Raw genomic sequence first — 15,555 nt, forward strand, 5'->3', positions numbered from 1 at the left:
ATTTTGAAAAATAATGGAGGTACATGGTACCTTATTATTTTTGGGTTGACCCAATATGTACATATAAGAGTGTATCATAATGAGATCAATCTCAATGTACAAGTAGAAAATGAAGCAAAGTTGTTGAAAAATGCTTAAAAATAAATATAAAAATAATATAAATAAAAATAAAATAAATATAAATATAAAAATAAAATAAAAAAATAAATAAAAATAAAATGAAAAATAAATATATAAATAAATATAAATATAAATATAAATGAATAAATAAAAAAAACGTTGTAGATTAAAAAAATGTTTTCTAAAGTTATTGAACTTCAGTAGAGAACGTTCAGGGATAGTTGAGATCAATGAGGTGTCGTTAAGTTGGATTCTTTCACGGATCCACACTATGTGTAAGGTATAAATCTCCATTAATCACCTGGAATGCGCGCCAATCGCAGAAATCACAATCATCCTCAAATTGTACTTGATCGTTAAACCAAAACACGCTTACCATTGTGCACTTTTACCACGTTTTCTTAGGAAAACAATTTTAAAAACGATATGTTTTTACATTTATTTTCCAACATTTTCAAATACGATAAATTTATATTTATTAGTTGCTTAACAGGATTGTTTTGACTACTTTTCCTCCATGAAAAACTCGATTTCAACATTCTACAATTAATATTTTAACGTTCTAACAACTTCTCTACCTAAATAATTCTTTAAAAAAACATATTCACCTTGAAAAATATGACTATAAAATTTTTTTTAGACATTTCACGGGGATGAGTTTTATTTCATAAGTAATTCCAGCTCTGACCTGACCATGTCGAACATCACGTGAACGGTGGAAAATAGCATGGAGAAAATGTTAAGGGAGAGGATTACGTTCTGTCAACTAAAAATTAAGGTTCCTCTTAGGAAACAACATGGTTTTTTGCCTGATACCTCAACAGCAGCTAATCTTCTGGATACCATCCAGGACTGGATCCATGGCATTAACTAAGCTAAGGAAAACCTATGATTCACAATGATTTATCGAAAGCCCTCAATAAAGTTTCTTACGGGTTACTGTAATTAGAAACTATAATATTATCATTCGTGCTAAAATTTAGCATGAATTAGATGATATGTGATCAATATTTAAGTATCTAGGGGCGGGTGTAGTGTAGCGGTTAGAGGTTCCGCTTCCTGTACGATCGATCGGAGGTTCGAATCCGCCCTAGTGCTCACCAAGCCTTTCATCCCTCCGGGGGTCGATAAATTGGTGCCAGACTTGTCTGGGAGGATAAGAACACTGACTTGGCACATCGGCTAGCCACCGCAAGTCATTTTAGAGACCAGATACACGTTCGCAAACCTCAAACGATTCTGAATTGAAGTGAACGTGGAGGCGCATCCCAAGCGGATTGATCAACACTAGAAAATTTATCCTTTATCCTTTATGTAGGTACCTGGCGGTTAAAATAGAAAAATAAAATAAAATGCATGAAAGAAAGAAGAAAAGAAAGGTTCCACTGACAGGCTGGAGTATCGCCAGGCGGACAGCTTTCTTATTCGCAATTCGTTTTGTATACAAATGCAGATCAACTAGTTTTTCCAATAGCTTCAGTCAACACTGCACCGATATTGAAATTTAAATTTAAAATATTCCTCCTTACTAATGAGCCACTGAAGTGAATTATTTATTCTAACTTATCCGTTATAGCTTCTTCTCCTTATTCCCTTCAAGGATAAAGGCGAAATGGAAACTTGAACTATTCTCTACTACTTTATTCCCACTATTCTATTTTATTCTTCTATTTTTTTTTCGAAAAAAAGTTTTATCATTGTATTTACAGCTACGGATTTAGTGTTTAGGGTTAACGTTCAACTGCTAGCCTACTTAGCATTTTTCTCTGGATGGTGATTGAAAGTGTTCATTAATTATTGGTAGTAGATCATGAGAACGCTCACACCGTCACCTACATACGTCACGACGTGGAATCGCCTCAAACGCTAGTATAGTAACGCTTTATCACAATTATGAGTAAATAAATAAATTAAATAAAAATTCAAATAGTCTTTGATTTGTTTAAATACCCTAATTATCCATAGCCTGAGTTGTTTGTGAGCTCTTTGCAAAGAGGAGATAGATAGATTTATTTATTTGTTTATTGAAAACACGTTCAGGTGTGCCATAAAACAAAAAAAACAAGATGGAACAGAGCTCACTAGAATTTCGCCTGAATTTTACACAACAACGATATTTTGATTACTTTCTTTTTATCAATAAAAATCAATAATGGACCTAGATCCAACTCCAGTGAATTAGTTTCATCGAAGAGGTTAAAACAACTGTCTCATACGAACTCATTCCCATCATTTTTGAGGATTAGTACGTCCAAAATGCAAATTTTTATTTGGCAAAATTTGTTTCACTTACCACTTTCAATTCTATACTGTCAACGAAAATTCAGAACCTGTTCTCCAGTATATCCTAAAAAAAACTGGTTCTTTTTTTTCCGTTTGTTGGCTGTGAAGTTGCACTTGAAGCGAATGAGTGAATGTAAGTGACGTTCATTTTTTGTTAGCATTGTTCGGATATGTTGAGCCGGAAGACGAGGGAAGGACAAATTTTTCTTTTATTTCTATTCACTTATATATACGAGGTGTAAGAAGGAATATGTGATTAAAGACCTTGTTAATTGAAAAACCAAAAAATTCAAAACCATTTCTTAATAATTCTCTGTATGTCTTACGCTCCGCTACTTCCTTGATATTTTTATCTTTTCTTTTTTATTGTTTTGGATTCTCTCTCTATCTCTGAATCTTTCCGGATGATAGGAAGTATAAGAGATGCACTGGAAGAAACTCATAGCGTAAAAATCTCTTCATCAGATTGTCTTAGGGTGAACACGTTACCCTACAGGAATAAGAAAATTCTGAAGGTCTGGACACAAAGAGACTATACCTAAACCCACTGTGTCATCAAGTTGACGATGTCAGGATCTGTCCACGGATAGAATGAGATAGAACTGTTGCTTACAGAAAACTCTCTTTTCTCCCGACGATGGCAATCGATATTTCAAATAACAAGCAGGAACTGCCCTCCTCGTACAATCGCAGACACCTTGCGGATCGCCTTCGTTTTATTAGTTGTTTTGTGATTAGGTGCATCGTTGGCGAAAAGGGACCACACAAGGCTGTTCCATGTGTCTTTTTCTGGACTAATAGGGGAAATGAACGAGATTACACTCATATTCGTGATCTACACCCTTAACCTCAATTCTAGCTATCCGTACAGAAACCTCAACGTCGCTTTAAAAAATCTCAATATCTTCAATTTCGTGACACTCTCCCTTCTAGTTGTAGATTTTATTTTAATCCTAAGGCTACTGTTTTTTTTCATGATAACTGTAATAAGAACTGTATACTCACTTTTTACAGTACCTTTATTTTTGTTTCGCTCTGTAAAAGACTACGTATGAATAGGATCAAAGATACGAAAAAAGACAGAAAAAAAAAACGACGAAAGCTCTCCAATAATTTATTTTAAAAATTTGTCAAATAAACCATAATCACAACAACAGATATGTTCCATTCCACTGTCATTACCTTTTCTTCTCCTTCACCTCTGCTGGCGACGGTAACATGTTCGCCTTCTCAAGCAATTTAGCAATGTCAACAGGACGATTATCCGAGAAATGAGTCAATGAGATTAACTCTGCGTCTGTTTTGTTTGCATTCGTGTCCAAGTAGGTCCAGAGTGCAAGTATTTGCAGATAATATGGATGATCCAGCCCGAAACACACTTCGAAGATGTTCATTGCTTCGTACGCATAGCTCACAGCCTGAAACGGCTCAAAAATAAGGCTACAAAAAACAGTTTGGACCCGTAGTAATTCTTCAGGGCGATTAGTGCACTTCGTTGCCCCGGAGGTGTTCCATTGCCCCATAGAAAAGTGGCAAAGGCCTTGATATAAAAGATCATGGGCGATAGCACTGCCATCACCCAATCTCTCCCCGACCTTTGCTACCTGCTATAGAACAGCAATGGCAAGAGATGCTTAAAATTTCTGAATTTTGGAACTGATTCTACTAATTTAAATATATCTGCATTAACCTTATTAACTAGAAAGATTTATGGGTGTACCACAGTGGTATCAGGGTTTGCAACGTCCTGCACGGTTGATGGTTCAAAACCGTTAGGCTAAACAAGTTTTTAATCCCCTTACGGTCTATCAATTGGCGCCAGACTAGTCTGGAAGCGTGAAAATACTGACTTGATACAACTGCTGGCTTTCGGAAGTCTTTCTATAGCGCGCATATGCGTTAATAAACCTCAAACGGTTCTGAATTGAAGTCGAATGAGTTGGTGCGATCAGTGAGTGATCAACATGTGGCACTTTACCTTAGTTAAGGAAAAAAAAAGGAAAAGGAAAATACAACCAGTCAATGTGAAGGAACCGTGGAGTCCTTACATATCTCTCCATTTTATTTTTAGTTTCAATATAGTTATTTTAATTTGCAGTTGCAAGCGCAAATCATAGGGCTGTTGCAGCAGGATCGCTTGCGTACGTGAATGTACGTGAATGCAAACGCCAATGGCCAGGTCACTTTGATCCACCGACCTGTGTTGGATTAATAAAGAAAATAAATAAATTGACAACACCCCATAATGTAGTATGACGAAACGTTCACGATAGGTACAAAATCAAAATTGAATCTAGGGGAAAATGGGATAGAAATCATAGACGTCCAACTTGTCCCTAGTAAACTATAGTAGGGTCAAAACGACATGAAACATTTGATAGCATCGTTCTTCGCTACAGTACGCGATGGTCCCACCTCGATTTCAGCCGCCAACTCCGCCGCTTGTGAGCAGAACTGCTTACGCAATTGCAGCGTGCTTCATATCGTTTTAACCCTACAATACTTTGCAACTAATTAAGAATCGATAAACAGTGGCTGCGATCGCGATAGGTACCACCTCTGAGCACAACGAGCACATCAGAAGCTGATGCGCGATGGCTTCGTAGAAGTTTTACTACGAGCCCTGATTTTACATAAAGAGATTAAATCCCTCTCAAAATTATGTTTTTAGATGAATACGAGGAGCGCAGATGGGTATTACCTCCTCTCTATCGCCTTTCTCGATGAGATCCTTAACAATGTGTAGCAATTGATAACCGATGTGTCGATCAGCTTTTGGAAAGCATCTGAAGTGAGAGAGTTGAAACTATAAAAAAAGTATTAAAATCAGGAAAATTCAGCGCATTTATTACAATTACAAGCAGATATTAAAAGCTCTGACCTGATTTACTAAAGTCGGATATTAAACAACCTGACTTGTGGTCAATTGCATGAACGATTGCGCTCGTAGGAGCGTGGTGGGACGGTCACCAGTCTCTGTGGTCCGGTTCGATCTAGCGAGGATCCCACCAGGAGCACAACCGCCTGCTCAGCTGCACCGCAGGTCAGGTCGTTTTGATCCCACTCTTACTTCTTCATATAATTCCTCAGACTTGGATGCAATCTATTTGCGGTAACGCAGCGGACCTCATTCCGCTACATCGCTAAGATCTTGAAATCAACAAGTGTATACCCCTTGTTCGACCGAGCTGACGTGATGTGTCCATAGGGAAGTCGAAAACTAATGATCGCCGCCGACCAATGGCATGTTTCTACTGTTGATGGGTTCCTTCACGGACAAGTGTCGTTAGGTGTGGACGCGCCGCATCAGGTACAACAAATTATACAGAATATACATTACGTGCTATAGTAGAGTCAAAACAACATGAAACACGGTGCAGTTGCGTACGAGGTTGCGCTCGAGAGCGCAGCGGTTTGGAACGAGTGAGGACTCCCACTACTACCGTTCAATGCTTGGAGTTCGCGATGGTCCCACCTCGATTTCTATCTCTACCATTCGACACTTCGAACCCTTCGAGAACAAGCGCTAACGCAACTGTTCTTGTCGTTCATGCTTCATGTCGTTTTGACCCGACTATACTATAACTCCAGAAAGCATATGTAGAAGTCACAATTCTATGCATAGCTTTTTCTAACCTGTTGACTGAAAAGCAGAAGGTTTCACACTCACAACTTGTAGTTGTCGTAAATCTGCTTGTGCATCATGCCCATTTTCGTTTCCAACGATCCAGTCACGTGGTACAATGCAGTCCGTAACCGGTTCACGTATACATTGTTTGGGTGAAGGAGGCGTTCTGCTTTGGCTATAAGCTCCCGCAACTGGAATGTCAATTCATTTCCTCGTACTGGGACGAAAATGTCACAGAAATAGAGGGATTGGTAGAAGTAATGCTGGGAACAGCAGATGAAATTTTGATACAATTCACTAATTTGGTTGACAGGTACGTGAATTATGGTAATAAGAAGTGTAAAATGGATTTCTATGCACATAAAACAAAAATTAATTTCCACTATCTTACATAATTCCGTCTTTGTATGTCTTTCTATTGGTTCTGATCGATATAACGATGGTTACTACAATTCTACGAATAACGTATAGACGGTACCAAATATGTTCAACCAGGTCAGTGCGATTGGAAAAAGGCAGAGGGAAGACAATGTGTATCATGCAGAAAGCGAGCTTACATCGCGTTCGGGGTTTATCTCGGTGCTATTTTTCAAACTATGTTCGATAAGTGTTCTAGAGATTCGATATTCCTAGTCCGATGTGATGTCGGTCTTATTTATTCTTATATGAGGCATATTCGTTTATTTTAGCAAATATAGTACTATTAATGAAAAATATGAGTGATGACGCCTTCCGAGGACATCATGAGAGTTTCCTCAACTTTGAAAATAGACGAAGAAATAAATAAAATGAGTGTGCATATGAATAAATATTCCGCTGTTAAAGAATGGAACGAAAAAAAAAATGCGCTGAAAGGCAGCATAGCACGAAATTGACAATGTGGAGGTCTCGGCTGGACAGTATAGAGTTCGAGTTGTAGGTTACGATTATGAACGTGGCCACGCTCAATTCCCCCTAGTCGTACTGAAAAATGGCGTGTGAATCGCCTTAGTTCCTACGAAGTACGATAGAACGCTCCAGCCTTGTATACGTCCCTGTTCTCTCAGCAGCTTATTCATTGGTTTTGCTTGAATAAGCTGCTGAGGAGAGCACATTGATTTTTGACCGCTCGCACGTGAACGCGGGACGTGTACAAGGATTTTAACGTAAGTTGTACTCTGTTTTGTTCCACAAAGAACCCAAGATCGCCAATTTCGTGATATTCGTGCCTTTGATTAAGTTCATTTCTCAACAATCCTGAATGATCCATGCAATTAATTGTCGCAGAAAATGGATTGAGTAGTTAAATTATAACAAAAAAATATACAAATAGGTGATCAATACAAATTGTGAAATAGGTGATCAATACAAATGTCACCTGCAAATCTGGTGGTTTCGGACATTCGAATGGACCGATTAAAAGCTAAAATAACTTCAAAAACAAAGCGAATTTCAAAATAAATTAAACTTTCGTACGGGTACGAAACCGATACTTGTACTGTACTATTAAGTACTAGCAGGAGTAAATATCAATTCGCAAGGAAACCCTAGAACTTACAGTTTCAGGAGGGCAATTCGGATCAAAGGAAGCAGGGAGGCTCTTCATCAGTTCCTGAGCTTCTTTCACCACGTTGTCGTCGGTCATTCCACGACATTTAGGACAAGCGATGTAACATGGTTCAGCTGTTTCTGAGGTTATCTACAAATTTATGGATAAATCACTTCCCTTGCTATAAAATTCCCAAAAGAATCCCTCACCAATGGTTCCGAACAACCTGGCGTGGAACATTTAATAGCGGTCAGCATGTCATCGGTCGGATCAACACAGCGGGTGCACTCGCAATCGAAATACCACCGGGCCTACAGCAGATGTTTAGAAGATAGTAGAATTTGAACTCGTTCACATTTAACTTCAAAAAAAAAAAACAGATGTAATAGGAAACGGAAGCGAAACTTGAATAACCGCTAGAATACTATTTAAAAAAAAACTGCTCAGAGGAAGAATTGGATAATTGGGGACGGTAAAGACCAACACTAACGACGAGTATATTAACCTAAGAACCAAAAACTAGGAAAACCGCATCTTCAGCGAAGAGAAAACAGGATAAAAAGAAAGCAAGGAACAAAAAATAAATGTTGAACTGCTGGTCACCTTGAGGTCTTTCCGCCGAACATATTTACTTCTCCCTACGTCAATGTACGAAATAAATGCCTTGGTAGTATCTGAGGCGTCAACTCCGGGCACCAGAGGGCGAAGACACACACTGCAACATTATTTAAGTTCATTTTATCATACTTTAATGATTTACGGTGAGACTGGCACTGGCAATCTCACTGGCAACGTAAAGTAATTTATTTCAGTAGCTGAAACTAAATCATGCATAATGAATATGACGAATTCTTTCTGCAGAGGAGTTAGTTCAACAAAAAATTCCACTTTGAGAAAAAAGGAAACGCAAAATCTCTTAAATCTGGATAAATGAACAAACACTCGCGTTAAAGGATTATTATAAGGACTACTTCTTTGCTAGTTCCTAATCGTTACAGCAGCTTTCAGTATCGGTGATCTTCGCAATGAATGGATCCATTGATCATTCACTTGATCAACTCTATAGCTACTCCTCACATTTACAGAAGAGACACTTCAAAACCGAACAGTGATAAGAAAGTATTCATTTCATTGTGTAGCGGTCTTTTATCTATTGCTTAACTCCGAAACAAATTTAAATTTGATAAAACACATAAGTGCTGATTATTCTCAAAGAAATATTTTATAGACTAGAAACTGAAATATGAAACAGAAGTGCATTCTTACGTGTTTTCAAACAGAACATTAGCCCACAAAAGTTCCTCTGCTTTTGGTTCTCTTTAATACAAAATTAAGCAGATCTATATATTCCTCTTGGTCACACAACTCTGATCTAACCATAAATCTCGAAATGGAAGGTACTTGGCAACGCACCTTATCAGGCAAAATCTTCCAGGATTCACTACCTTTTCATCTCTGCTCTTAAAGCAGCATAACTTAGAAAAAAAAACACTTCTGCCTTTTTGTTCGAAACTGAAACGCGTCAGCTTTCCTGTTCGCATCCCAGAAGCGGCAGAACAATTAGAAATAGAAATCCCGCTTCGACAGAGGAAGTAGAAACGAGATCTTAAGAGTAAGTTGGCAGTTTTCTAGCGAACTACTACGAGCGTTTAACTCTCGTGTAACCATTTCGTAGGAACGAAAACGTTGACCGTTCCAAGTAGATGAAAATAGGCCACGCTTGTTTTAAAAAAGAGGAAGTCCTAAAAAGAAAATAATCGTACATATTCGGTGCCAGTTGCGTTCAAGAGCGTTCGAGCGCCGCCCGTCTGCTGCAATTTTGTTTGGTCTAGTTCATAGTCCCGAAACAGCGTTAGTGCGAATAGTTTAGGTAAGCCTAGCCAAGCTTAGACGGCCGGGTAAAATGTATTTGGGAAGCCATTCACTGGCGCCCCTATTTCTCGAAGTAAAGAACTAAATCAATCGGGCCCTAAGACCTAAGCATTAGTCTTAGAGGATCTATGATATGTAAACTAAAATTACTAATTAAAAAAGTAAGATAGGGAAATAGAAAGAGAAATAAGGACGCCACTGAGTGTCCCTCTCCCATCCACAATTTTGCCTAGATATCCTATTTCCATACGGAAGCAATACAACTATATGTTCTTAATGGTGACCAAATTATAAAATTTGAAAGAGAAGGATGTATACCACATAATGAATTATATAATAATAGCAAGGATTTCATAATGATGAAGCGTAAACGCACCGAAAACCGTCGAACACCATTGTACACGTTGGTCGACATGAATGGTTGTACTTGGAAATACCTAAATAAAGTAGAGATGAAGAAAGGAATGCTCAAAACGCATCGATCACGAAAGCACCACAATGGTTCTCTTAAAACTAAAGCAACGACTCTAACAAGAGTATAGTTGGGTCAAAACGACATGAAGCTCGATGCAGCTGCGCAAACGGCTGCGCTCGAAGCGGTGCGGAGGAACGTAGCGGTTCGGATCGACGGTTGGACCTTTGCTAGCACTTTTCATCGCCGCAATCCGCGATGATCGCATCTCGATCCCAACCGGGAAGTTCAACAGCTACACTTAAACGCATCATACCACGAACCTGACGTGATGAGGGAATCCGCGAGAAGAGCTAGCGATGCGATTGTAACTTGCGGAAGCCGGGATGGTTCTGCTCACCTCTCCCTTATTGTGGTAAAAAAAAGCAGCGTGGAAGAAGCCGTTTTCCAAGATGATCTCAGTTATAACGCGGCACACTTGCGCACACGCGGCATTCCAGTGCATTCTGTCATTAAGGCAAGTTCTATTGTACCTCGTAGGAAATAAAGCGGTTTCCACGTAGTGTTTTACGACGATTAGGGAGGGATGAGCGGAGCTACCCCGGATCCCGCAATTTAAAATCCTATCTCTAGCTTTTCTCGCGGATTCCTTCACCATTTCAGATTCTTGGTATGACGATATTCGTTCGATTATTATAAACTGGTAAAGAAACGCAGAAGCCGAGTAATCACTTCTGTGAGCTCTACTGAGAGCATATTGGTATGTAATTATAAGAAACTTGAAACCTGTGCTGTCATAGAAGAACTACGTTTATGTATTCACAAAAAACCACGACTAAGTACAGTGTAGGTCTCTACGTGTACTCGTACGCTAAGCTTTACCATATACCAACAGAGGCCTTATAGTAGGGTCAAAACGACATGAGGCATGTACGCAATTGCGTACCCGGCTTCTCTCGAGGCGCTTCCGTGGACCGTAGCGGCTCCACCGCGCCGTTTAGAGCCGGTACGCAAATGCACCGCAACTACACTGGTGATTCGTGGCGTTTTGATCCGACTACATATTTAGAAGGAACGGAAAAATCTGGCAAACCTTGTGGTTGAAGGGATAAATGTAGTTGGGGTGGGGGTAATTAGTTGCGCCCTTACTTGTGTAAGTGAACAATTAAACAACTAAATCAATAGGAGCCCTAAGACCTAAGAATTAGTCTTAGAGGATCTATGGCATACAGGCGTATAAAGCTACTAAGGGAAAAAGGAAGATAGAGCTTCCAGAAATGAGGGCGCCACTGAGTGCCCCCACTGCAACTACATTTTCCCGTGGTTGAGTGTATTTCAAGTTTCGGAAAAAGAAAAGACAAAAAAGAAGAGAAAAATAAAACGAAACGGAAATGAACGGAAGGCGAAAATGTTACCGAGATCAAGGGCCATGCCGATTTCCGTGCCAGCATTTGTGTGGATGCTGTGTGAATTGATTGTGGCCTTGCAGAAAATATCGAAAAATGATTCCTAAAAGTGCAACGATTTTCTTAATGGTATTGGAGCAGTAAGCGTCGTACGACTCCACGATATTGGGCAATATTGACTTTTTTAAATGTTGCCTTTGGAGCGCCGATCTATTTGTAAACTTCACTGAACAAGTTGCAACTATCCCTAATTAGGTCCCACAAACGGCAAGTGAGGGCCATCCTCACAAAGGTTGTTTCCGCCACGAATTCCTCAGAAAAACCGGTAAAAAACAGTGCTAAGATATCGTGCTGCAGCGGAGTAGGAGTTATGACGCTTCGCAGATCCTAGCGACAGTTTCAAATTCGAACAAAAGCGATTTTTGTGCAGAGGTAAAAAATCGGAACTTTTCTGCGCAATGTAGTCGGCCCAAAAAGACTGCGCGTCGCGTGCGTAAGGGTGGAGCGTTCTCACGTGCTTCGTAGGAACAAATCCCGTCTCCTACGTTTTTCAGTACAATTAGAGGGAACTGAGTGGGATCACGCCAATGTTCGCAATCTAAGCATCGAATTTTATATTTCCCCCACTACTTGATTACTCAACTACGTCGGTTCTGTGATACGCTCCCTTCAATGGTAAATAAATAAGAGATAAATGACGAATAGATCAATAAATAAAGAACTAGGATGTATGAAAGAAACCCATACAACGAAGGAAAACTCCCACCTTCTCAATCATTTCCTCTTTTCGAAATATCTTCATTTTTTCGTACACTTTCTCGAAACGCTCCATTCTTATCTTGTCTGCTCTAAAATAAATTCCATGGACACAATCCTCTCATTTGACTTCAACATATAATTTAAGCAAGATTCAAGCATTTTATAATGGTTTGTGGATTTTCTTTGAGGATATCAAAAAAAATTCAGTGTCATCGTATTCGTGGTTCAGCGGCTCCGCTGCCTGGAAGGCAGTCTGGTTTCGATTCCTGGTATTCCTGCCGTGCTTTTTTAAAGGCTGTTAATGATTGACACAAATTGAATAAAGCGAGGTTGTGGTAAAGCAAATATTAGAAGTACAATGGATATCTTAAAATATAAAAATATAGTTATAATATAAAGCTAAAACATTACAAACAGCAACGATAACTCAAAATCGTGGGAATCTCAGCGAATACACGCCCATTACATATTTGACAGTATCAGTCACCCTAAATTTATATGTAGATATTAATTATTGTTTATTTCTATTCGTTATATATTTCTTACTATCATTACTATTTATATTCATGTCCATTTTATTTCTCTGATCAGAACTTTGACGCATTTTCTATCGTTGTTTTATTCCACCACGGAACTCTTGGACGGGATGTTAATTTAAATTTTGTGAGATTTTTATTTGATGCTTTATTTCCATGCTTATTTCTAAACTTCTTGTTCTAATTCGAATGCACGAATAAATAAACAACTCAGATAAACAATTAAATAAAAAGACACGTGCGTAACACGTAGCCCAATGAAAACGACGTGACTTGTGGTGCAACGCGCTCGCTCCCGACCTTCACTAGATCAAATCGTCCGGGGTGAAGGTCCCGCAGCGTTATTACGGTAGCGAAGCGCTTACACAATAGCACCACCGTAAGTGGGACCTTTTTGATCCGGCTGTATCAGATTTCACAAACATTGCTGCCATTCCCCTAACGAATAAACACAACTCACTTAATCTCTTCCTTATGATCCACCAACGATGAGAACTTCCTTTCTCGTTCCCAACCGAATTTATCGCCGTTTATTGCGATAAAAACAACTCGATCGATAATTTTTGAAAGAAACAGAACTTCTGTTAGTGGTAAATTCGGGAACACCTGAATTTTTAATTTCTAGGGCGTGTAAAATTTTGAAGGTAAGAGGCAAAATACTCACCGCCTTCAGTCGCCTGCACTCAGGCCTATGTATCTTCCATGCTAATCGTTGACAATCTTTGCTACAGTACCGAACATGATCACATCTGAAAGGGATATTTCAGAAATTAAAAGAGTTATTCTCTCTGCTTTGTAAAATTTGAAATCCACATACGCAGCACATTTCCCTAACGTTTCACCTTTTACAGGTGCACGCATACAGTACGAACAGAATTCATCGACTTTTGGGTTCAGCACTTGATACGCGAACGGATGGTCGAATATCTGGAAGGAAAAAAACGGATCGCAAATCACTTTAGAACATTTACACCTTTTTCGTGGTTAGTGAGTTTGATTATGCTAAAGTTGTTAATGAAAAATCTACTTTAAATGAATAAAGTTAAATGAAAATAAAAGTAAAAAAAAGAATAAAATAAATTAGTAAAAATTAGCTAGCTTTGAGTAAAATATATAATAATAGTGATTACACATAAATAATAAATAATAGATGTATAATACAAATAATTGTCGTTTTGACCCGACTATGAATTAAATTAGCATAGTCGGATCAAAACGACATGACACTTGCAGTAGCGTAGCGGCTGCGCTCGAAGCGTAGCGGCTGCGCTCGAAGCGTAGCGGCTGCGCTCGAAGCGGCGCGGTGGTGAAAGCACTACTGCGATGGTGGTGGGACCACCGTGAATCGCTACGCTCCTGTTGCAGCGAGTTGTTTTGACCCAACTATAGGATCTCACATGGAATATACTTGCATAAATAATCTTATTTTTTGAAATATATATATATATATATATATATATATATATATATATATATATATATATATATATATATATAGGACCCCGAATGTTCTCAGTCGAATAAACGCAATTCATCTTAGGTTAGAGCAGTATGGAAAAAATAGAGTTGTTTAGGTCATTCAAAGGAGAACGTGCGTCGCGGTGGACGCGTTGCGCTCACCCGGTTGAACGCATTACGCAACTGTAACGTGAAAAAGTTGAATAAAAGAAGAAGAGTTTAAAACAAAAAGGAAAAGTAAACAGTTGTTGGTTGTCGGATGCAGATAACAAGGCATAGCTACGTTGATTATGTCTAGCTTAGTTACGGCATGATTTAAACTTTGTAGGTAATTCCTAATTAGTAACCAACGAAAAACAAAACGTCATCATCAGCAACAGTGAGCAGTGAAATCCAAGGAAAGGCCAATTTTAAACCACATAAATCCAAAATATATCAAATCGCTGTAGGATCTGTTTTGTTGTTCCATTTTCTGATAGTATCTATGATATCTAGAATTTTTCAATGGAACGAAAAAAAAGGATAGAGAGGAAACAGCTGCAGCACAAAACACTGTCCCTGTAACTGACGAAAATACTTCAAAGCTAGTGAATAGTCATTACAAAATGTCAAAAACAGTATCATTTATTGAAAAATCAATAGCTTGGTTGATTTTCAATAACTAATAAATTTTATCAAGAAAATTCTCCATATTTCCTGAGCTTAGAATTTAAAATTTCGAAAGTTGAAAGAATACTCACCACAATTTTGGCATGGATGCTTGATATGTCATTTTTACCGCCTTCATCTGTTTTTGCCGTTGGAGACATTCTGGAATTGGGGAGATGTTATGGAAAATAATTTAGAAAAAGAATAAAAACAAATAAGAAAGAATAAAAAAGAAAGAACAGAATCAATAAAATAATCAAAATCCAGCCAAATGGTCTTTTATGATGCAAAGAAAAGGCTGTTTAGGCGGCAAAAACAAAGTTACAAAGATAAAGAGTGCGATCGTTTCAACTTTGATTTTTTTCCTTTAAAAATTCTAATTGTAAATGATGTGAAATGCGTAGAAAAATAATTACAGCAGAGTAAAAGTGGAAAAGACGAGAAGGATTTCTGCAGAATCTGGAGAGGTTCAAGAGAGGACCAGTCGCGCTGGATGAGGCCAGCTTCTTTAAACAAATATTACACTGCGCTCGCATATCTTCTCGTTTCGACGCTGCCGCTAAAACGAACAGTTCGACGAGTGAAAATCGAAAATAGATTTTTTTATGCTTATTAAGGGCATGTAACTCTTTATGTCTTGGTTATTTTTTTAATTTTTCCTCTTTTTAATGTCTTTTTCTTCCTTTATATGATTTGTGTCTTTTTCTTTATTTACGTCTTTTTTTCCTGTATAATTAGCAAGGAAAATGTGAGAATAAAGGCAGAAATAAGGCAGACCAAGACGATTTCGCGTCGTCTTTACATCTGATCAGTTGTTAAATAATTATTTTGATGTTATTATTCTGAGTTAATTGGTTTATTAATTGATTTAATTAGTTATTGATTAGATTCGTTTTAAGCTTGAA

General features: G+C 38.3%; 1 protein-coding gene across 2 annotated transcripts; it reads right to left on the bottom strand.

Annotated features, from left to right (window-relative positions):
- Positions 1-3,581: 3,581 nt before the first annotated feature.
- RB195_007261 (uncharacterized protein) lies at positions 3,582-14,811 on the bottom strand (the record flags this gene model as incomplete). Of its 2 annotated transcripts, XM_064180800.1 has the most annotated exons (14): positions 3,582-3,821; positions 5,105-5,189; positions 6,074-6,222; positions 7,389-7,433; positions 7,569-7,709; positions 7,769-7,870; positions 8,163-8,274; positions 9,808-9,868; positions 11,259-11,352; positions 12,016-12,097; positions 13,005-13,150; positions 13,209-13,293; positions 13,362-13,471; positions 14,743-14,811. In XM_064180800.1, 14 exons carry the CDS (start codon positions 14,809-14,811, stop codon positions 3,582-3,584), a joined length of 1,521 nt encoding a protein of 506 aa, XP_064037642.1. The 2 variants fall into 2 exon arrangements, with proteins under 2 accessions (XP_064037642.1, XP_064037641.1); XM_064180801.1 differs by lacking the exon at positions 7,389-7,433.
- Between the last annotated feature and the right edge of the window lie 744 nt (positions 14,812-15,555).

This window comes from Necator americanus, chromosome I (genome assembly GCF_031761385.1).
Source record: "Necator americanus strain Aroian chromosome I, whole genome shotgun sequence".
Taxonomy (NCBI): Eukaryota; Metazoa; Nematoda; class Chromadorea; order Rhabditida; family Ancylostomatidae; genus Necator; species Necator americanus.